This window comes from Balearica regulorum, chromosome 2 (genome assembly GCF_011004875.1).
Source record: "Balearica regulorum gibbericeps isolate bBalReg1 chromosome 2, bBalReg1.pri, whole genome shotgun sequence".
NCBI classification, from domain to species: Eukaryota; Metazoa; Chordata; class Aves; order Gruiformes; family Gruidae; genus Balearica; species Balearica regulorum.
In genome coordinates this window covers 116154617-116179480 of record NC_046185.1, presented here as the reverse complement: position 1 = coordinate 116179480, position 24864 = coordinate 116154617, and the positions used below count along the sequence as shown (strand labels likewise).

The window sequence follows — 24864 nt, the reverse complement described above, 5'->3', positions numbered from 1 at the left end:
GGTCAGGATGCTAATTTCTTGAACTGATTAAACATTCTTTCCGAGGGGTAGAGCAAAACTGTATCTAGCCTTCAAGTTGTTCCTGGACTGCTTGTTCTGTTTCTGTATGTGAAATGCAAGAATTCTGTTCATTTCTTTTGGCCACATCAAAAACCTTTGCCCCACTACAAATTTAATGTCAACAAGAGACAAAGTCCAGACACAGTTTCAGAAGTTATGATACCATTTGTAAAACTACATAGTTAGAAACCTACATCCAGTTAAAGAAACCATAAGGCCGTTCCAGATGGTTGTGATGACCCATGTGAAGTTTATTATAGGCGAAGAGATTTTCAGATGAGACAGTCTTGCGGAGATTTATTAAAATGCTGATGAGCACCACAAAAGATGACCCAGTTAGGAGATCTAAGATACATTCCACCCTATTGAATTATTTTCTGAGTCAATCGCAAATTAAGTAGCCTGAATTTCTTCTTCCCCATCCTTTTTAAAATCTCTTTTGGCAGGGAAATCCCAACCAACGTTTATTCCTGTCAGTTCTTGTAGTAGAAGTAGAGTTTTTGTAGACTTTCAAATAATAAGGTAATTCAGTGTTAGAGAAAAGATAAAGCCCCATATTGGTAAGAATAAAATCAACCCTAAAATTCCTGATTTTTAAAAATGATTTAATTTTGTAGAGCTCATTTAATATGAAGCTTTTAAAGTTTTCTTGCATTTGAGTAAACTTAATTCCCATAACCAAGGCAGGCAATAGATACAAGTCAAGAAACTGATATCCTGTGTATTTTCATCGTAATTTTATAAACAACACTAACTGTCATTGAGAAGTTATAGTGAATGTGTTTAAAGTTGGAGGCAGATCTGACCAAATTCTAAGAAACTTAAATAGCGTTGGGAAAAAAATAAATCACATCCTAGAACAGTTTTTCTTTGCATGCGTAGAGCTTCAGGGGTTTTTTGTTTGACTTTTCATCAATGGAATATAAATGGTTTGTAAGAGTGCAAAAAGTCAACATGGAAAGTGACTTCACAATTCTGCCATGCCGCACTGGAATTTCTTAGTGTAGCAGAATAAAATGTGGGTTAGTACAGGAGATACAAAGTAAGTAAGGAACTGTCTGATAAAAGGTGACAATTAAAAGGGAAATTGAGAATGGTGGGATGTTTTTCAAAAGGCAGGCATGGGCTTGACTTTCAAAATATTAGTGGTGGTGACATAAAAGAGTGAACATATGCTGATGAAATCTTCTGATGGAACAAATTTGTGAGGCATCAATGAAAGTATCACCGTGTCATTCACAAATTAGATGACCTTTTAGATTAAAGAAATAGAAATGTGATCTTATTCAGTGATACAAAGTGCAATGGTGTTCATTTAGGACCACTGGCAAGAATTTCTTCTGTAGGCAAATATCTAATCTATGAGAAAAGATGAGAGATTGTGCAATGTAGCCATAAAAAAATAAAATGTTAAGCTAGGATATATCTGGAAAGATATTTTCAGAGCAGCTAAATTGTTAAGGCCATCTTCTGCATTTCTGAGACATCGTCTAGAACACTGTATAATTGTAGTTGCCTATGCAGTGACTTGTGGACTGATTGAATGTAGGATGAGTGCAGAGGGTGAGGCCTGTGCAGTGATGAGGGAGATGTCTTACAAGAGATGACTTCAAAAGGTTGGCTTGTTTAGCTCACCAGGCTAAAGGTTGTGGAAATATCAAGCATGTGAATGCTGAGAGGAAGGAAGTATACGTAAGCTAAAATGCAGTGATGGCAATCAGTTTATGGAAAAGATTTTTTTTTTTTTTTAATTGGAATGATGGGGACAAAATTCATTACTAGTTTAAAGATGGACCCTGTATGAAAAGGTTTATATTTATATATATTTGACAATGGTGGATCCAGGAAACAAAACACATGAGAACTATATGGGAAAAAACCCAGAGTGGCTTTCAGAAGTCTGAAGGTAGACATGAATAATTAGATGGATAATGGCTTAAATGACAGCATAGCTGATTTGTTAGATTTTGGAAAAACTCTCTAATGTGAGGAGAAGCAGCATCAGAATAGATAGTTTGGAGGATGTGTCTTAGAGATCTCTGGAAAGAAACTTAAAAAATAGTTGGGAGTAACTGAAGCATGCCTTAGACAGAACATAGACCTGATGAGCTTCTTGAGGTTTCTTCCAGACTTTTTTTTTTCCCCTCTTCTTCATATCCCAGATGAGCAGCTACTTATCTTTTGATGTTATTCTTCAAAAGTCTCTTGTTTCACAGCACAATATCCAAGTAGCACTCTGAAAATAAAAACTATTCATTTTTCTCATGGGTTCTTCTGTGGTACTTCTCATTGTCTCTTTGAATAGTTCACTAGCTGACGCCTAGGGATAGTGTTGGCCATATAGAGACGAAGGGAAGGGTTTTTTTCCCCTTGACGTTTCTGGCTAAGGAAAGATGCTCAGGATTTTATTTTGCAGAACACTTTCTCCTTCCCTTAATGTGTGGTTTCTGTTACACTTATGTGAGTTACTGTCTGCAGACTGTATCAAGTCGGGCATTTGGATAAATGAAGAACATACAGTTAGTGCCTGTCTTGCATGTTACAGTCTTTTGTAAGTCCCCTTCTTGTCTCTAGGCACAGCTTTATCACCAGGCCAAGTCTGAGGCTGTCTTAACTGAGAGGTTTGGGCTGAAATTTAGGTTGTCTCTGTTCCACCAGCAAATGGGAAGTACTTGTTTGGGACATTACCTTTGCAGGCATGAGCCATCTCTGTGTCAGAGTGACTGTAGTGAGTCAGGGTTTTTCCCCCAGAGCAGGTGAAACTTAGTCATTCACCATATGGAATGGAGAGTCCTTAGGTTGCTGTGGCCAAAAATAACTTAAGACAAAGTCAGTAGCTGCCTGGATAACTATCCAGCATGACTTACTCCCTTGGATCCATTTTGCTTCTTCCTGTATGTTTATTCCTGCAGCCGTCTCAAATAGAAAAACCCCTCTCAGGCTGTCCTCTGTATAACTTTTATCTCCTTCAACAAATTAGAATGATTGGGCACAGTAACCTCCTTCATGTCATTATATATTCTCCAGAGGAAGACCCTTCTCTGTACTGAAAGGAGGAGGTTGTCAGGGAAATAATTTGTAATCATGTAATTAATACTTTATGATTACCTGCAAGTGTGGCAAACTCAGATGACTGCCGCAAGTGTGGACGTATTCCAGCCTTTAGTTGCTGTCCTTTTCAACCTATCTGGAAGAGCTCTGGTGTGTATAGTTTCCTCATGCTCACTTGGAAGCTGCTCATCCCCCCAGCTCATTTTCATGTCATGCCCTATCTGTGTCCCCACCCCTGCCCCAGGATTTGCAAATGAAGGAGTGAAGGTAAGCATTGGAAGAGAGTGGGGGGAAGGTGTCGTTTTAATGTTTGCTTTTCACTACCCTAATTATTTTAATTGGCAATGAATTAAAGTGGCTTTCCCCAAGTTAAGTCTGTTTTGCCCATGATGGTAACTGGTAAGCAGTCTCCTTATCCGAATCTCAACCCACAAGATTTTTCATCCTTTTTCTCTCCCTCCTCTGTTGAGGAGGGGAGTAAACAAGCAGCCTGGGTATGTGTGTGGCTGCTGGCTGTGCATTGACCTGCTGGCTGTGTGGCTGAGGTTCACACCCCACACCTTTCTGGGTTTTTCTAACTCTGTCTTTAGGTGGCTTCTGGGCTCACTCCCTGAGCTGTGGTAGCTCAGAGGCTCCCTCTTTTCTGTATTCTGTTGCAGTCTCCTTGCTGCGCTATCTCACTTTCCTTTTTGACTCCTTATGTCCTCTGGTCTTTCTCTCTCCATTTCTTACCCTAGTGTTTGATTTTGATTTCCCACTCCCCTCGGGTTCTTTGTTCCATTTTTATTTCAGGTTGGATCTGTCTCCTTCCAGCATGTCTGATCACTGATCCCCATTACCTCATTCATTCATTCAATCTCCCTGAATTTCCTCTTTTCCCACCCCCACTCTCTCCTTGTGGCGTGGTTCTGCTCTGGGTTTTCTCTTGCCTTTCTCTCTCCGTGTCCTCCTCCCACCTCGTTTGTTCCTCCATCAGTGTAAAGCCTGCTCAGTCAGTTGGCTCACATTTACAGCCTTTGCACTGAAAATTGTCAGGGCTTTCAAAAGTCAGACCCAAATTGCATTTTTCATGTGTTTTATTTTCAGAAATTGATGGACTGAGTTTAGCTGCAATGTTCCAAAGATTAATGTTTGCCTCAGCGTGGAAAATTTCAGTTGCTGTGATAAGTGCTGTCCAAGCTATTAACAACTGAGAACAAGATCTAGTAATGGGAAGTGTTGGGCAACCGTAATAATAGTCAGCACTAGAGACTCTCCTCTGACCTGTAGACAAAATGCTTTTCTCCTCATTTTTTTAACATAAAGTGGGAGGTTCTGACTTGAATGGCTCAACCATAGTTAGATTATTTTTTTCTAAAGATACGGTGTTACTTTTTGCTTACTACGTTGGACTGTGAAATAGTTGCATCCTAGTTGTGAAGAATATAACTGTTTATTGTAACATAATATTAATGATAAATTATATGACCACAGATTTGAGGCATGGGTTTACTTGGAATGGTGTGTGTGTGTTAAAGGAAAGTTCACATTTCTATTGATGGAAAGGCAGTAGATAAATACTTAGATGGCTGTGTGATAATCATTCAGTATTTATTCTGATTCTGATAGAGGTGAAGATTCAGAGTGAAATTGTGCAGTGAAAGGGCAGTGCACAATTCTAGGTAATTTGCATGGTGTGGGTTAGTGGTAGTCAGTTAAGCAGTAGATTGAGATGGGCTCTAAAAAGGAAAAACTGAGCAAGACTGAGGTGGGGTTGGGATGCATGCCCTGCAGGAGTATTAACAGTCCTTAAATTCTCTGTAGTTATTAATGTCAGCTAAATCTCTGAAGCCCTTTCGTTCCAGCTGGGCATCTGGATTAATGGTAGCAGTCTGCCAGGCTAGAGAGGGTAAGACTTTCCAAGGAGAGAGGGTGAGAGGGGAGATGGACAGAAGCAGACCCCATGTGATGCATTTACTTAGCTATTCTTGTTGAAGACCTGAGCATGAACATCCTTTTTCTTCGGGGAAAAAAAGGAAAGCCTGAGTGTTTGAAATCTTAAGATCTTATTATGAGTTCTAGGAGTGGGAAAGCCTGGAACAGGGGACTCGAATATGGAACTGGTGTAAAATGCTGAAAAACTCATCTGAAGTGTCTTGAGTAGTCATATTCAGCTGTTCTGTTCCCAGGTCTCTGATGTTTCCTTCTGTTGGTGACACTCTGCAGTGATGGGAAGTGTTGCATTGTTTATCATTTGGGGAAACTTTTCAACTATATTAAAAGTAATGTTTTCTTATACTCAGATTATCTTGTTGGCTTGGCTTTGGCAGTGGCAGAGGAACAGTTTTAGAATGATACTGTCTGTGAGCCACTCTAGATCTGATCCTTTTTTGAATTTTAAATTGATAAGATTTAATTGTTGGCTTAATGATAGAAAAGCATAGATGACAGGTGGTCTGCACTACTGAAAAGGATTTGTAGTTTTCCATCCTCCCGTACTCCCTCTACTTCCACAACCCTCTTTTCTTATTTCAAAACTTTTGAAATCACTTGTTGCTGGAAAAATAATCAGTTGGAGAAGATTTCCTTTTGCTGAACTATTCAGACATGCAGTGGTTGAGGCTGCTTTGCCTCGAGACAGAAGTGCCTGACCCTCAGTTTGGTTGCCATATTTCTATATGTAACAATGACCCACTTTAAAGTAAAATTCTTTGTCATTAATTAATAATAGCTAATAATTAAGCACCACGTAGGAAAGCAGAAACCATGTCTAGTGGCACTCCACCAGAAAGGAGGTTTTTCTTCTTATCTTTCATCATAGTACATGGTTCATAGATTTATTTATTTACCAGAATTAAATTTGCAAATGCTATGACCAGAAAAAATACATGGTCTGCTCTTTTGCCTCTGAAATTTCCTTTAACTTTGAACCAGTGGGCTAAGACAGGAATGTATATAGCATTTCTTCTCCCGTTTTTACCCTTATGACCACTAGAGGTAGCTCTTCTCCGTTGTTTGCAAGCTTCACTCTCCATTCTGTCGTTATGGTTTGAAGCTGAATTTTTTTCAGCAGATGCTTTAGAAATAAGCTATTGCTGATTTATTCCTCAGGGTAAGTTTTGGAAGGTGAAGGCTAGTGATACATACGTATTTGTAGGTGTTATGAGAGAGTTGTATAGTGACTGTTACTTGCAGTATTTAATCATCTTTTTAATCAAAAGACATAGATTCATATGACAGTATTTGCTTTCTTAAACACTTATTTGGAAGTACTTGAGACAAAACAGAATTTGAGGACCAGTTCCATCATTCCTGTTTTCAGAGAGTGACATTTATCTGTACAATCCTGTTGCTGTGCATAGGAATATCACATGAACAAGAGCTAATCACTGAGAATAACAGCCCAGGATGTCATGTAACATTGATCTTAAACCAATGAAAACATCTAAACTGATGTTAATATTTGAAATGCTTGTGTATTTCATTAGTATTCTCTGCATCAGAAGTGCAGCACCACCTTGTACTAGAAGAACAGCAGAGTTGTATGTTTTTAGGAAAAAGTAGAAAATAAGCCTTTACTGCTATAGTAATTCCTATAACATGCAACTCAAATCATGGGTTACAACAATTTAAAGGTATATCCATTACAGTCTCCATCCCTTTGGGCCAGGTTATAGGGTTTAAAATTGCAATGAACTCCTCCCCTTGCCCCTGCTCCGGCTTGGACTTACCCACAGACTTCAGTCCCTTTGTACCTGCTCTGAGCCACAGTCACTCCAGCAGTAGACCTGCTGCAGCATAGACTTGTCCACAGCCACAGTCACTTTGAGGTGCACCTGTTCCAGTGTGGCCTTATCCACGGACCTCAATGCCTTCAGAGATGTACTTGCTCCAGCATGGCCTTACCCACAGCCCCAGTCCCTTCAGAAGTAAACCTGCTCCAGCGTCGCCTTACCCATGGCTGCGGTCCAGGGGTGTAGCTGCTCTGTCGTGGGCTTATCCATGGCCACACGCTTTGAGGTGCTCCAGCATGACCTCTTGCATAGCCACTGATGCTTCAAGGTGTACCTGCTGCAGCATGGACTTAACCACAGCCACAGGTGCTTTGAGGTGTACTGTCTCCAGCATGGACTTACTATTATCTTGTGCCACAATCCTTTCAGAGGTATACCTGCTGTGGCACAGACATAACCATGGCCACAGATTCTTTGAGAGTTAAATCTCCTGAATCTATATGGAGATAATGTCAGTCTCAAAAAGGATTTTTTATTTTGTTTCCTAATTAAAGAATAAAAAGTCTCCATTTCACTGTTGAAAAACAAAAGAGTGTTTTAATTTTATTAGCTTAATATTTTAGGTTATTTTACAGTATGCAGCTCCACATGGTAGTCTCACAGAATGTTTTCTAAGTGAATACTTAGATCCTCTCTTTACAGTAATACTGAATGTCTGTCAAGATTGTTCTTCTTTAATATGTACCTGAAGATACAAATCCTTGATTTACTGTGTTTATATGGCTTGATATTATTTGGACTACAGCTGAACCTCATTTTAAAAGAAAGCTGCTAACTAATTTGTAGTATTGCACAGCAGAGGGCACTAGCATCATACCCGATGTAGGTTGTTCACAAAAGTTGTTCAACTCACTTGCATGGGTACGTAATCATTTCAGCCTTAGAAATAGTAGAAATAACTGTTCTGGGCTGTAAATTCCCATTTCTCAGTTGAATGCTAGCAGATGTTTGATATTTAGGCTAAATGATACCTCTGGGAGCAATAAAAAGTTACTTCATTTGGCTTGCTACAGGTTGTTATACAGTACACTGTAAGTAGAGTTTCATTTTTGCCTGGCACTTACTGGTGAGATATTTTTTTTCCCCTCTGAAATAGTAGGTTGTTCCTGTGTCTGAGTGTTTTTCAGCCTTGTGTAGGCTCTTTGACAGGGATGCTTTTTTACAATCTGGATTTTTTAGTTTGGGGTTTGTTTATTTTTTCCAACAGTCTCTGCAAATCTGTAAAATATGAGATTTTGTAAATGTAGTTAAAGATCTAATCAGAAAAACTTACGTTTGATTGCCAATTCAGGCCATATTCTGCAAATGTGAGCAATAGCAGCAAAGCATCAATCTTTTTCCAAACCTGAGAGCACAAATACAGAAATCATGGAGGTGCCACACAAGCTTACTCTCGTAGCCATCCTGTGCTTGGCACTGTTAGGAGCCCATAGGTATATGACCTACTGCGTTCTTTCCCATAAGCATAATTTCATAGTTTTAAGTTACTGTCTGCCATAAACGAAGTATTCCGTGGTTTCGTGTCATGCTATGTATTTGGTGCTAGGTTGTGGAAACGTGGGACTGTGTTGGAAATAGGATTGCTGCACGTGGAATGAAGCACTGCACACTGATGTTTGCAACTTAGCAAAATTCATGCTGAAAGTCCACTGTCCACACTGACATCTGCATTTGCCGAGACGTTCAAGTCAATGTGTGGCTGTGGGGGAGATCTCCTCTGGTATAACTTGGAGGAGGTTAGCCCCCAGGGTTAGCATTTGATCCACAAATCTCTTCCATTGAGCCTGTGAACCAGTTTGGGCAGTGTAAGGAAGCATGGGTAGATGCCTGCTGAGCACAAGCAGGGGATGGCTTGGTTGCCTTTCATATATGTGAGTGGGGCAGAGCTGGTGAGGATGGCTTGGGGTGCAGCCCCCCAAGGGAGAGGGGTGATCTCCACTGGCCTCAGGGGCAGATGCTGTCAGGTGACTCCATAGCTTCTCAGCCAAATGTGGCAGCAGTGTGGAGTATATACTGAAGAATGACAAAAAATGAGATGAGTCATGAAAACCATGAATTGATCAGTAAATCCGAAGAAAGATAATGCATTTGTTTCTTCATCATCAGACTGTTGTCTACTGACCGTGAGTGCTAACAGAGGGGTGGAAGGGAATTACTGCTGTTTGGAGGCATGAGGTTTAAAATGGCTGAGAGAAAACCTGAGAAACTTTATTAACAAAAAATTGGTCAGTTACAACCAGCAAAACCTGAACTTATGACATGCGCGGTGGATGATATCTATGTATTAGAGGAGCTATTAAGTTTTATATAAACTTGGTACTGTTGGTCTGAGCCAGTAATTGTACAGAAAGAGGTGCCTGGTCAGATGCATCACTACAGTGACCAACAACTGCGGCCAGCAAGTCCGTATTTTAAAGCTGCTGTGCTTGTTTACCATGCGGCTGCATGTGATTTAGCAGGATTGTTTGTCAGGAGCTACGGGTGTCTAACAATTTGCACGTTGTTAAAATGAATACACCAGCCTTTTACTGTATGCTATTGAATTCCTCTTAGCTTTAGTCCTTCCACAGGAGAACAGATTTAAAAGAATTAAAAAAAAAAAAAAAAAAAAAATCCCATTTTGATGGGCTACCAACCTTCTTTGACTTTTCACTGTCACTTTAAGAATGAACTTAAAACTAATAAAAATGAAATATCTGTGGTTGTGTGTCTGTGGGAATGAACTGACTCTGCATAATCTCAATCTTTCCATGTTTTGATTTTTAATACTTTTTGATAATTTTGTGTTTATTATAAATATTAACTGAAGAGGAATCATCATTTAAATCAGTTTCTTAATGACAGGATAAGACCTATTATTTTGCAGAGGGAGGATAAAAGGGGTTTTAGTTTTTTTATACCTTTCCAATATTATTCATTGTGAACTTGTAAAATCTTAAACTCCTTGTGATTTTAAAAAAATATGCCTCTTTTGAAGAAAACTTACTATAACGAATGTAAATGTGCTAATGTAAAATTAGGGGCAATGCAGCATTGTATTTGGCATATTTTTTTTATATACTATCTATGTTTTCTGGTTTGCTGCTTGTTCACTGTGTGCATCCCAGTTCTAAACTCGTGGGGGCAGGCAAGCTCCATGGATTTGGATGTAGTAGGGCTGAGTAGTTTGTTTCGAGTGTGTCATAACAGCAGAGTTCTTTTACTGCTAATTGTTTTCTCACCCCTTCTCCTAGAGATGGGTCTTGGGCATCTTTCTCTGGATATTATGTACTGCACATGCCTCAGAATTTGCGTACAAAAAAAAAAAAAGGTAAAGAAACAGGCCCCCCAAAACTAACTGGTCAGACATAATGACTTTTTTTTTTTTTTTTTTAGCGTGGGCTTCATCTGTTTCACACGGCTTAGCTTGGATAGCTGGTTCTACACAAACCGTTGCTTGATATTGAAGTGATGGTAGCTTTGTGAAACGGTGTAAATTCAAGTTAATGTTAATTACCGCAAATAGTTGGGGTTTTTTTAAGCCTATGCAAATTTCGAGTGTATGCATGCATGCACACAGATGTGTATGTTACTTAAATGTACATATCAGTCTGTTCCCCCTCCTCCCATTCCTCTGGTGGGTTTTTTTTTGCCTGTTGTAAGATTTACAGGACAGTAAATAGCATAGCACATGAAGTACTCCAGGTTTTCTTCATTTACAAAGAATTACAGACATTCTCTTTGAATATGTGATTTCATTAACTTAGGCCTGTGACTGAATTAAAAGGGGGAGAAAAGCATCTTATTTGTGAATAACTGCATTATCTCCCCAAATTAAAAACACCTTCATATCTGAATTCTGAATATTTTTATTGTTTGATGTAGTCAGGTTGTTACACAGCTCCTACATGAGTGTCAATGGTATGTGTTCTTTTAGAAGTTCCTTAGTTTTCTTAAATCCTCACGCATTTTGCTGCAGCTCCATCCTCTTTTTGATGTCTGGAGGAAACTGGAGGCAGAGCAGAACAATGCCCAGACATTCAAAACGTATCTGCATTTCGCAGAGCACAGCTCTAGTCACAAAAGCTTCACATTCCTGTAGAGGGAGGCAAAGAAAAATGGAAGTCAAGCGAGCTGAAATTCCCCAATAAATGGATTCTGTGGGTTTTTGTCTCTATTTTTTTATTACCTCACTACCAAGGACAGATGAGGGTATGGTATAGGATGGACATAGGCTATTGATGACTTAAGACAGATGTAGGAACTCAAAGATTTTAGGAGGGGTTGGTCCTTTTTTCCAAACCCATGTCTGACATCTACAAAGCTTGGCTGTTTCTACTCAAGCAGGGGGAAGATTTGACCATAGAACTAGTCATTTTGTATGTGGAAACTTACATCCAAAGGTCGCTAAAATATCATATATGCTGACAGTTCCTTTACTGTAGATTAGTTTTCAGCTTGTCCTCTGTGGTTACTAGAAGGTTGACCTGGTCACAGGTAATAAAAGTAGTGTCAGTATGTGAACCACAGAGCTCCGCGGTGGCAGCAGGGTTTTTTACCTAGGACTGTGAGTCCGTATGCCTAGCCACAGATGACATTTCAGCTCAATTCCCCGGTTTTAAATTTTGACAGCTGTTATATCTAGCTGCCAGGCAGCCAGTAGATTCACATGGCTGATTCATTTTGAAGTGGAGTTTTCTCAGATACGGGGCTGACTTCTCTCTACTCTTTATTTGAACTAAACACAGCCTGGCCCTTTCCTTTTGCACATGACAGCCATTTTAGCTAGCTTGCTTGGAAGAGAAAAATGTGAAACCTTTCTATGGAAATATCTAAAAGAAGAACAAGATCTATCACAATTTACCTTCGTAATACTTGGCACTGGGTTTAGGTTCCTTGCAAAGCTCACTGTTCTCAAAGCAATGTGCCTTGTAAGGATGCAAGCATGCCCCCAGCCACCACAGTCATCGTTATTAATGAATTTCCAAGGGAAGTATAATTCACCGCACAAAAGGAGTTCCAGCCTTCTTGTTCTGTGGTTGTGCCATGCCTACCATAGTATGTAAACATCATATCCTTTACCAGAGCTGATAGTTGTTACAGCAGGAAGGATGCCATTAGGGGTTTCACTGAAGTCTTCTGAGTGATGATGTATGGCAGAGGCAACTGCGGCAATTAAGTGGGCTGCTTTGCATGTGGGTTCCCTGTAGATACACATTTTTGTGAAAATTCTGATGATTGTTTTTACCCTGATTTTACTCGCTTGCTTGTAATTTAAGTATTTTTTCTTTAAAAGAAATGATGCCTGAAAGGTGTTTTAATTAATGCACCTTCATTACAGAAGCAAATATTATGTCAAAAAGGTTAAGCTTAGATAAAACCACTTGAAGTGGAACTAAAATAATCAAAAAGATGCTCTACTAGTAGTCTTATGCTTTGAAGACTGATTCAAGCAGTGCAAGATTTGGCAGAACTTGGTTTTGAACCTTTCATTTTACTTAATAAAAAGATCTAGAGATTCTTTTTTTTTGTTGTCGATAAGCTATAAAACTAGGGTCTTTCATCCATATGATAAATTATATACGTATGTATATTTCTTAAGGAAATGATACAAAATAGTTAACTTTTACACAAAATCCCTGTTCAAGAGCTCTGAATTTCTCCTTAATAAGTAGTCATTGAACTTTCAGTCAGGACCATTAATGCTTGTACACCAATATACCAACAGTGCCAGCCATTATGCTTAAATAATGAGTAGAAGTCACAGTGTACCCTTACTCAACAGCCATTAAGCTTACCTGAACTCAAAAAAGGCTTTTCATGCCACAATTGGACTTAGGAACACGAAGTTTAACTAATTTATGCATCTGATAAGATTCACAAACAGAGATAAAATTACTCAGGTAGATTTTGATTCTGCCATGTCTGACTTCCATCTAGCTGCAAACGTGTAATCTGTGTTTGTTTACAATATTCAAGTTTAGATGGATTGATTTTTGTGGCTTGTTGTTCCTGCTAATGCTTTTCACATGGTTTTCTCACATGACTGTCGTCTTGCTAGCTTGATAATTATCCTGCTGGGCAGGATGAGAATTTGTGCCTTAGATCCTATCTATGTAGAAAAGGCAAACTGCTTTAATGAGACTGGTAAAATTAAACCAGTCGATCTCCTGACATGTTCCAAGGTCATAAAAAGGCCTGTATTTATAACATTATTTGTTTTTAGGCTGGGGATACTCCATGCCAGTTTATCCTGGTGTACTTCTTGACTGCTGTAGTTCAAGTAACACAAAAATTGCTTGCTGGCCAGGACATGGTTAATAGACTTCCATCATGATTTTGGAAAAGCTGGAGCTATCTGAAAAACTGTAGCCCTTGGTTGCTCTCCAGCTGCCCTTTCAGTTGAGCCTCTAGAAAGTCTCCTGGGGACGGTCCCTAATTCCCTGCAGTGAAAGCCATCTGGATTAGCTCATGCGTCATCCAACACTGGTTTCATCTAAAGAGGACTGACTTTGCCCAAAAGTGTGGAATAGGAAATCTGGCACGGTCTGCTGACGTGATTGTTAAATGAACTGGTAATCTCAAGTGAGGAGCAGTAATAAACTAGTATGGCTTTTAATTTCTCAACCCATTCTGGCTAGATCTAGTGGATGTTTGACTGCTTATTCAGTTATTCTGTAAACTTAGTGGATATCTGGTAGTATTTTTGCAAGCTGAAAAAATGTAATTGAAATGAGCATGTCCCATTGATTCATTATCAATATCCCTGAGAGAGTACATGACTTGTTATTGCTTGATAACTTCATTTGCCTAGAAAACATTGCTTCAATAATAAGTCAACAATTTGTGAAGTGCTAAACGTGTATCCAAATTTAAAGTATGTCCTTATTAAATAAAAATGGCCTTCTATACTTCCAGCGTTGGTGGATAAGGGAAGGGCAACTGACATCATCTACCTGGACTTGTGCAAGTCATTTGACACTGTGCCACGTGACATCCTTGTCTCTAAATTGGAGAGGCATGGATTCGATGGATGGACCACTCAGTGGATAAGGAATTGGCTGGATGGTCACATTCAGAGTTGTGGTCAGCAGCTCAATGTCCAAGTGGAGAACGGTGACGAGTGGCGTTCTTCAGGGGTCAGTACTGGGACCGGCACTGTTCAACATCTTTGTCGGTGACATGGATTGAGCGCACCCTCAGCAAGTTTGCCGATGACACCAAGCTGTGTGGTGTGGTCGACACGCTGGAGGGAAGGGATGCCATCCAGAGGGACCTTGACAGGCTGGAGAGGTGGACCCGTGCAAACCACATGAAGTTCAACAAGGCCAAGTGCAAGGTCCTGCATGTGGGTCGGCGCAATCCCAAGCATGACTATGGGCTGGGCGAGGAATGGATTGAAAGCAGCCCCCAGGAGAAGGACTTGCGGGTGTTGGTTGATGAGAAGCTCAGCATGAGCCGGCAGTGTGTGCTTGCAGCCCAGAAAGCCAACCGTGTCCTGGGCTGCATCAAAAGAGGCGTGACCAGCAGGTCGAGGGAGGTGATCCTGCCCCTCTACTCCGCTCTCGTGAGACCCCACCTGGAGTACTGCGTCCAGCTCTGGGGGCCCCAGTACAGGAGAGACATGGACCTGTTGGAGCAAGTCCAGAGGAGGGCCACGAAGCTGATCAGAGGGCTGGAGCACCTCTCCTATGAGGACAGGTTGAGGGAGTTGGGATTGTTCAGCCTAGAGAAAAGAAGGCTCTGGGGAGATCTAATTGTGGCTTACCAGTACCTGAAGGGAGCCTACAGGAAAGCTGGTGAGGGACTGTTTATCCGGGAGTGTAGTGACAGGACAAGGGGTAATGGGTTGAAGCTGAAGGAGGGTTGATTTAGATTAGATGTTAGAAAGAAATTCTTTACTGTTAGAGTGGTGAGGCACTGGAACAGGTTGCCCAGAGAGGTTGTGGAGGCCCCATCCCTGGAAGTGTTTAAGGCCAGGTTGGATGAGGCTTTGGGCAACGTGGTCTAGTGGAGGGTGTCCCTGCCCGTAGCAGGGGGGTTGGAACTAGATGATCTTCAAGGTCCCTTCCAACCCAAACTATTCTGTGATTCTATGAAATAAAACTGAAAGGTGGTTCATAGTTGTTGTGCGATGGACAAGATGTGATCACTTGAAGTTACAGCACTCATTTTAGATTCTTTTAGACTTTCAAACTAGTGGCAGTCCCTAGGGCTTAAGATCTTGAAATCCAAAGCATTACCTTCATGTAATTGTAAAACTGTAATATAGTTATGTATAAAACACTAAGAATTATGCAAGAGCTTTAGGTCTTGCTTTACAATGTGTAATTTATTCATGGCTGAAAGTACACAGTGCTTGTCTTTTGACGTGCCCTGTTATGTTTTTATCTGATGATATTACCTGATTGAGTTACGCCACCATAACGTAGTTTTGCAATTCTGACTACTGTTGTATCCATTCATGATTGGGACAGACTTCTGGTGGTGATTTATGTAGAGTTCTGTGGTGCTTTACATTAGATTACACAGTAGCTTAGTGAATCAAGGGAATACAGTAGTCAAATTACAAATTTGTAATTTTTTTTTTTTGTAAGGCAAATTGTGCAGGTTGTGCTTATGATTTTTTTTGCTACTAAGAAGGTCAATTTTATATTGGTGAGTTCAAACTTGATCCAGAAAGGCTGTTGCTTAATATGTTATGTCAATTGTAGTGAGTTTTATTACTGGAGGATAACATTTGCAGTCTACTAATAAGTATTGCAAAGCTGTCATTAAAAAAGAAATGTTAAGCAGGTAGAAATGGCCAAGTATTTGCTGAAACATGAAGCTGGAAAAAGCTAGAAATATATTAAAGGAAAAGCTACCATCGTTGTATGCAAACATAGTTTGTAAGTCTTTATGAAAACTGTATCTACTAGAGATATACTGGAATTGTTTGTTTGTGGTGGGGTAGCGGGGATCAGATTTAAATGACTTGCACTTAAAGTATCTTAAAAGATTTTCTGCATGTTCGTTCAAAGATATAACTGTTGCTGAGCTTGGATAGTTCTGACTTGAGGTAGATAATGTTTTTATTATTATTGTTATTTTAAATTCAGGGATCCTCCAGATACACTTTCATTCTATCACAGAGTTCTGTTGGAAAATTAAAAAAAAAAAAAAAGCTTTGGAAGAAAAAAAATGCATATTTGCATATTTAAAGAGTTATCAAGGGAAAAACAAATCTGTTTGTAGTTCTTGCTTTCATTGAATACACAGAGGTTGAAAATTCCCAAGTCACTGTTACATCTCATTAAATTGGATGGTGGAAGTTGTGTGCATCATCATCTCTTTGAATGTAGCGCTGTTAAATAAAAAGACAAGATTACTTCCTCATTAAGAATTTTAGCTGACTATCTCTGCACAAATGTGAGGTTTTTTAATGTAGCATTTTTTCATATTTGTAATTCTTGTATAAATGAACAGATGGGAACATTTAAAACTTCAGGATTATTTAGGGAAGGGGTAAGTGGTGAGGTTGTGTGCTCATTGATACTTCCAATATAAGCTTATCAATTCATAATTCGCTGTGAATATCACTTAAAAGGTTCCCACTCTCCAGATCCTGAGGTCTTACGAACAAACATCCATGTATGCACTATTGTGATTTCCTCATTTGACCCAGGGAAGGTTTTTGCGTAGGTGCTGTAGAACCGGCTGATTGCTTTCCTTCCTAGCCCACAGAACTGTGGCTTAGATTTAAAAGAAAGAAGAAAATGAGTAAGTGCAAGTAATTGAAGATGGGAGAAAGTGATTACTGTCCTTGGCACTATCTTCGTGGACAGATTGTTCCTTTTTCTGTAAGAAAAAATATGACCAGTTTTGAGAGGGTTCATTTTACATCGACACCATTTAAATTGGACTCTTCCTTCTCAGATGTTCTGAACTTGTTCTATCATCAGTTCCTTTACAGTCCTAATTCTTTCCTGCACTATTCTGTAGTGTTTTTGTCGTACAAACCTACAGAAGGGAGGCATACACAGAATAGCGTTTCACCTGAGCTGCTTTGAGGTTGGGAAAACAGAAGTTTGCTCTTCTGTGTAGAACAGCTATTACTGGGTGTAGCACCTACTGCAAGCAGCTTTCAGGACAAACTAGCGTGACTTGGCAACTGATTTACATAGCTGAACATGGCACTGATGCAAAATCTGTGATGGGCTGTCAATATCTGTCAAGACAGAAATAAAAAGTTTGTACCTTAATAGGCTAGGAATGCAGGGAAATAAATTGTTTCTATGCTTCAGCAATTCATGAGGAAGATACTGTTGTTAGGAATAATATAATGAACGAGTGGTGCTTATTCCATTAGCAGTTATCTACAGACGGTGCACCGTTACTGTGATCAGGCATCTCGGTGTGAGGATACATTCTTACAACTGAAATCTATACATCCCTCAGAGATTGCCTTGGAAGCCAAAAGCAGAGACAGTGGAGCCATTCAGAACAGAGAAGAAAGCTTTACACAGCTACGGCTACATGAGAATGCTCAGTTATCTGAATATACTTACTGTACTGGAATTTATCCAGAATAGCTGCAATCTTGTGAAGCATGCCATGTGACTATTTTTTTTTTAATGGCATAAGCAGACATGATTTTGGGTATACGTCTTATCCAAAAGAATGAATTTTCATTTCCACAGAACCCTACCAAACTGGCTAACAAATTCTTGATGCTCTTGGTATGTTAACATGCATGGTATAAAAGCATAAGCTGTTAAATACCGCCCAGGCACTGAAGCTGAAAGATGCATAGATATTACTCAGTCTAGTGGAAAAAAAATCAAAAATTATCTGAAAAATTGGAGGTAACAAATCTGTTTCATTTGTATTTCTTACTCTTGGCTTTTTATAAAGAGAAACATGCAATAGACTTTATACTAAACAGATGCAACTAATACGCCTGAAGCATTGTGTTCCATATATTTAATAAATTATGTTGTAGGTGGGGATGTTTGCATACTTTTGAATTATTCACTACAGCATTTTAGATAATTTAGCTTTGTATCTCATTTCTAAACCCACTCTCAATAAGTTAATATTTCAACCACAAACATTCAATATGTTAAGAAAACAATGATTTTAGGGGGAAAGAGGAGGAAGGAAGGGAACAAAGCTGCTGGCATTCCTTTTGAATTTGAAGAATAATTGAAGATAATGTATTGTCTCACACATGCCAGACTGTCTTCAGCTATTATCAGCTGGCATATCTCCAGTTATTTGACTTAACAAAGCTGAAGGTCAAGCCCTAGTTACCCTGGGATCCAAAGTGACAGAAACTTTTGAAAGAAACAATTGAAAATAGCTGGGTTTATAGGCTTGACTTGGAGAAAAAGTAGTAAGTGATGGAGAGATGGCTTTTCTGATTGAACATGGAACTAGTATTGATGGTAAGAGACAAAATGAGTCATCCTTACTAAATGTTGTGAGGTTTCTCATGTCCTTGTTTTTTGTCAATGTTTCTATAGAATTTGATATGTAAAATGGGATGAAGGAAAGAATTATTCAAACAACAGTAGGTCTACCTTTTTATTTCAGTGTCCTGCTTTTATTTACATTATTTGTAAATAACAGTGAAATGAGTGCTGGCATTTTAATAGCTGGAGAAGGGTAGCTGGGTCTTGATACTCTCTGCTTGCCAGGTATTTATCCAGGTATACTCTGCCTGTGTTATAGCAGGGGGGTGAAGAGAGCTTATGCAGCCCAATGCCGAAGTTCTATTTCCCTGTTGACAGCCTCCCAACAGCTTTCCCAAGGAAACATGCCTCATGGCAAGGCTGAGTATCAAGTGGTGTTCCCCAGGAATTGTACTTTACACCCAGAATGAAGGTGGCTTCAAATGCATAGAAGGTCCTGCTAAGATATTCATGCTGGGGAGGCGGCATCATTTGTGAGTCTGCCAGCCTCGGCCTTTCTTAAAATGCGCTTTGTGGAATGGTTGAAAATTGTAGGAACGGAAGTTATCTCCTCCCAGAAGCTGAAGTCTGTTGGGCTTGCGATGTGTGTGAAGCAGTCTTGTACTGATTTTAAATGTTCGGATACATGTATCACATGTGGAAGATGGAAGGTTGTGTTGGGGAAATAGCTATGAAGGGCTTTTGTTCGTCATTCAGATGAACTTATGAAAGTGGTGTTGGTTTTGGTTGATTTTTTTTGGTTTTTTTTTGTTTTTTTAAAGTTTTAGCAAGATGAAGTTTTGGAAACCACAACTCAGTAAGCCTTTGTTTTCCCGCCCTAGACTACTACCTTTCTGCAATATCTACTGCATAGGTATTTCCATATAAAATCTAGGATTCCAGACATCCTCTTGATTCCCTATTGCAAAATGATGAGCCTATGACTGTTTTGCTTGTGCACCATTTCTCCTAAGTCAAAGATGTAAAATGAACAGGTTGTGCCCAAAATATTTGTCTGCTTTTAAAGTTGCAGCAATTACATTGATGTATAATTTTTGCTTTCTAATATTTCTAATTCTTTCATGTGACTATGAATTATTGACTGGGTAAACCAACCTATCATACATCTAAAGGTATGACAGGCAAGAGAGTGGAATCTCACGTTTCTGACAGACTCAACAGGAGGAAAAGTAGTAAAACCCATGCTTTTCTCAGTGAGGTGGGTGGATCAGACCCTGAGCACACAGCAGAAACAGACTGATGGAAGAAGAAATCTGTGCTGATCTTTGCCAGTCAGTTTTATGCTAGTAAATGCACTTTTAAAGTCTCTGTCAGATGGATCTTGCAGAATAGAAATGCCATCGCAAAGCAACTAGGGAAATCTTTCAGTGTCAGAATGATGAGTGGAGCTGAAGACATTGCAAAGGTGATACTGATAAAAGAGCATAGCAGACGATAGGCATTTTTGATGGAGACATACTCTTGGGTCTTTGTTTTTCTGAGCAACTTCTGTGGTGTTTTCAAGCCTGTCTGTAGCCAGGCAAATGTTCATATCTAAACCATGAACTATATGAAACTTATTCAAATGTACATTTAATTCCATCCAATCAGAAGATGGATTGGGTTAATGAATACCTGAGCAAATGTAATTTTTCCTGTAGCATGTGAAAGTGAACATTTAAAATTTGTAGATGCATGTGGAAGCTAACAAGTTTTGCTTATATTTGGTATATTCATTCATTCATTCCACAGATGAAATTTATAGATTCAGAACGTAACAAAAAATTTACCTGAATTCCACAAGGTGAATCTGTTTAATTTCATACACTTTTGTCTGACGCCCTTTGTGTTCAGGACTGCACAAGATCCAATAGACTTAATATAGCTTTTGAATCTAGTAGATTTTTTTCCCCTTTTCACGGTTTATTTGAAATCCTTCCATAGCAGTAGTATAAATAGGTGTTTTGGTGGCTGTTTGCATACATATCTGCATTTTCACATAAATACTATTGGCCTCTAGTACCACTGAGGAGTCTATCTGCTGTGAAAGACTTGGAGACCTGTGCTTCTAAAGCTCTCAACCTTTGGGGAACTCCATTCTGTAGCTACAGAAGTGAATGACTGACATGCCAACCTCGTAGTGTTTGCATTTGGCTTTAAAGTTGTTTGAGGCATCAGCCATTTCCTTGTTAAGAGTTTTTTGCTCAGCAAAAAGAGCTCTGTTGGCAGACTTTTTGGCACAGCATGCTGACACGGTGCACATCACTGGGGAGCTGATAGCTTTTGGAAAGATGGTAATTGAGTGATCTTGTTATCTTTTTACAGAATCACGTAAACCCAGCAATGGATTTTACACAGACCCCTCCAGGAATGTTAGCCCTCGACAACATGCTGTACTTTGCTAAACATCACCAGGATGCTTATATACGGGTAAGGCTTCTTCTCATCTTTGAGATCTGTGTGGTTGCCTGTTCACACTGGTCGTTTCCTGTTTACAGTTGACTTTGAAGAGGAGGTTCAAAATCCTGCTATCATTAACAACAAACTCTAGGAAGGCAAACCACCTAACACTAAAACATAAGTCTGTAAAAGCTTTGGGGAAAAGCTGTACAGCTGTCTAGTCTGACATTGCTGAGTCAAATATTATAGATATTACTTTTTTGAAAATGTTACTTTTTTGCTTAGGCCTGCAAAGAAAAGGAAGATGAGCTTGTGCATTTTTCAGATGCATGATGGATGTCCATAAGCTCAGAAATGAATAATTGTCCAGAATTCTCTGCCCTGCTCTAAGTCTACCAAAAGTTGTCAGGGTTTTCTGTGGAAAGGAGGCTTTGATGAGCAAATGCCTCGATAAGTGACTGAGTTGGCAGTGTCCTGAGAGTTAAGATACTCCCACTAAAACTACTGCTGTAGGTGAGGTAATGCTTGGAGAAAAATAGGTAAAAAGCATCATGATTCACTTGCACAACCTGTTCCTGCCCCCTGCCCACTCCACTTCCTACATTTATTTCAAGGGTAGTTAAAGCAAGTTATGTGTTGCATCCTTACAAGAAGAGGCATACAGCTGAATAATACCTGCTTCTGAATACAGCAGCTTTTTCTGGCCTATACTGAAGTCGAATAGTTGCCAAGCGTAAACCTAGTGAGCACAGATGGGAGTAGAGGACAGTCTAGAAAGTAAATGTCTTGAGATAGGGATGGTTTAACTCCCCAAGAAAAAGTGCACATGCAGACCTGTTTAAAGAAGGTTGTGTATAGCAAGGAGACAGTAGACACACCCATCATCTCTACTAAAAAGTGAAGAGTGAACTTTTAATATGCATTATTGTCTCATTTTTGCTCAAAGTAGGATAGTGTCAAAGCTCTGATGGGTTTGTAAAGCACATGCCGATATCCAGGCCAGGATGATTCATGGACATAATAGGAGACTGCAAGATTGTCAGATCTGTTCTTTAAATATATCTTTCTGCCTCAGTCTGAATCGAGCAATAACTGTTAAAAGAAACTGTGGTAGCATGCAATACAGCAATATTTATCAAACCGTGTAAACCCCTGAAATTAAGGGTTATTTCATATACTGGGCAATGAGTATGTTATGTGGATAAACTATGCTGAAATGTGGTTTTGATTATAAAAAGAAAATAGGTTACTCTTTCTCATTAAAATTTGGTAAGATCTGGATGGTGCTACTTCATAGGCTTCTTTTGAAAATTCTAAATTCAGAGAATATGCTTAGTAGGGGTAGTCAGTGCTCCAAATTATATAGCTGTGTTTTAAAGAAGTCTGAAAGAATTTAAAGAGGACAGAAATTCTCTTGAAATAGAGCCTTCACTGACATCTCTCAACTTTTTCTTATTTTTCTTTGTCACGTTGCAAATGCTGTTTTAAAAATTGAGTTCAGTGTAGCATGTAATTAGCCATTCTTTAGAAAGGACTTTGGTGCTGGCTCAGCTTTGTTTCTATAATGCAGTATTTTGGCTGCTACGTTACTGAGAATATTTGCTGTTATTTTGAGATGCCAGTTTTTATTCTTGTATGGTTCCTGCTAGGAGAGCGTCTGGGTGCCTTGTATCTGTACTCTTTCTCAAGTGGGAAATACACTAGAAATGCGATACTGAGGCATGCTTAGATTAAATTGCTTGCTCAAAGCTGCTTTAGGAACTGTTAACGTACCTTGGTAGTACGTTAGCCTACCCATCTTTCCTGAGTAGTTCTACTTAGTGTTTATACTAACATCACTGGCACAGTAACTCACTCTTCTGCGGTGGTCCGCCTTGTCATGTCAACAGCGTGCTGAACACCTCTGAGATGAACAATGTTGTGCTATTCCTACAGCGTTGCTAGTCTTCAATTGCAAAAACTATCTACTTTCTATTTTTTTTCATCTCCTTGATCTACTAGCTGGTGTACAGCAGTTTCCTGTGGGCCCTGACATGCCTGTTTCCTTCTCATTTTGAGTGCCTTATTTCACATCTAACACTACCTTTTCTTCATGGCCTTTGGCTCCCAAAGCTTCCACCAGACCAATTTGCTCTATTTGTACAGCCTGTTGACCTTGCTCATTTTTTCAGATATATTTCTTCTCCTATACCCTAACAAAACTTCTGTCTGTGGTCGAGGTTAAGTTTCCACCAGAAATTGTTAGCTATACAAATAATACTTGCATACTGAACAACTTGTTTGATAGGAGCTCTTCTCTTTTTTTTTCATTGTTGATACTAGGAAATGATTTGGTTCCTAGGAGGAGAGATTATTTTCAACTTGGCCCTTTGCAATACAGTTGATTGCTGTACTGTGGATTAATTCCTAAGCCCCCAAATGAGATAATATCTGTGCTGTACAGTAATTAAAAATTGAGACTGGAAACCAGAGTTGATTTGAAATGAACCTGAAAAATAGGAGGTTTCTCCTGACAGAATGTGATGTATTAGGGAAAGACACTATCAGGAAATCACGATGGTTTCGCTGAGTCTATTGGCAGTGCTGCATTTTAATGGGCAGCACGAATCACTGCGGTCTGACCTGACGCTTTCTTAGGATGGCCCTTAGTAAGGTATCTTCTTCTATTACTGAAAAAAAATGGATAAGGAGAAGTTAAAAGACAGGCAATAAGTAATCTCTGCCCTTTTCATTTCTTGTTCTGCCTCTAACAAGTGATTCTGCTTAGAAGTGATTTGCATAATAAATAAATTAGGTGGTAAGGATGTCAGAAACAGAAATGCCCTTCAGGGGGGCAGCAGTGGGACTTCAAAGACCAGTACCAAACAAAAGTACTCAGGAAGAGTAAATACAACTGCAGCGTGTTGAAGAACATAGGTATGAATGCAGTGGAGCAGATGGGTAAGTCTGCATCTTGAAAGCAGAAAGCATTTCAAGGTGAAAACATGGTTGTCACACAGTGAAGGAGGAAACAAAAATAACCAAACTTTTTTCCTTGTTTGATTCTTTCTTACCTAGTTCCCCACAATCCATTTCTTTCATTCACCTTTTTCCTGTTGGATACTTATTCCTGAAATTACAGTAGTGTGTTTTCTTTACTTGCTGTCTTCCATCACATAAAGACAGTGTTGTTTTTCTTTATTTAGACTTTGAGTTAATTGTTTTTGAAACACTGTTTTTGTTTACTCTACAATATGACTGGAGCCTCCTGAAGAAGGCTTGTTTAGTGGAGGGGAAAAAAATGTGTTCTTTGATTGTCTCCTTGGCTATCATTTGGACTTTTTAAAAAGTTTCCTATTGAATTAGTTTCAATAAGGTAACTTTTGAGTTACCTTTTCTTTCTCTTTTTTATTAACTGTCTGGTGCTATCAGTGACTGATATGCACTGCATTTTTTTTTTCATGTTCTGCTTAAATAATCAATTGCTATCGTCAGAGACTTTGCTTTTAAAAGGTGGTGACATAGTATATGGGATGCATTGATGAAAGTAATGTTGAATCTCTGCAAGAAATTTTAAAAGTTTCCACTGGAAATAATTGGCAGCTTCCCAAGCTACATAATTATAGGACAGTCAGAGTGTATAATTAAAGTTAACAGTGAAGAAAATGATTGGAATAAAGCTTTCTGACAGATAATTTTTTTTTGTTCCTTTGGAGCAGACAAGTCTCCCCTCACCCCAGTTCCAATTTGCCCCTTTCCAGAACTACTTCAGCTTCATGTTCTTCTAATTTTAAAAATAAAATTATAAGTTACCATTTAAAACAGACTTTATTCAGTGCAGACATCTTGAGATTTTTCTTAGTGGTAACTTGTAGCAGCATGCCTTCAAAACTTTCCTGAGGGTAAAAAGGGTCTGAGGAAAATCTCTTCCATGGAAATACTGTTATGCCACCATTGCTATTAGTATCTCCATGTGTCGGTGGTTTGTCATTCATTTGTTTGGGGATTTGTGGTGCAAGACTATTCAGATCCATTTTGTTTTCAAGATACAATGAGGAGAGAGGTATAAATATATGAAACTGAAATATTTTGTATGCATATGTGTTTGTAGGTGTGTATTCGTGTGCCTGATTTTATTTTTTGTATGCATGCACTTCAGTGATTGCTAATATTGATGTAAAAGAATG

The 24864-nt window shown here is 39.2% G+C and overlaps 1 protein-coding gene across 6 annotated transcripts in view; it reads left to right on the top strand.

The window, feature by feature from the left end:
- Positions 1–24864, top strand: part of ELMO1 (engulfment and cell motility 1) — a 313180-nt gene that overhangs the window by 127005 nt on the left and 161311 nt on the right. For all 6 annotated transcript variants that reach the window (XM_075745465.1, XM_075745471.1, XM_075745466.1 and 3 more), the window contains one exon: positions 20624–20728. In XM_075745465.1, the coding sequence (XP_075601580.1) occupies positions 20624–20728 (105 nt within the window). The remainder of the gene's footprint in view (positions 1–20623; positions 20729–24864) is intronic.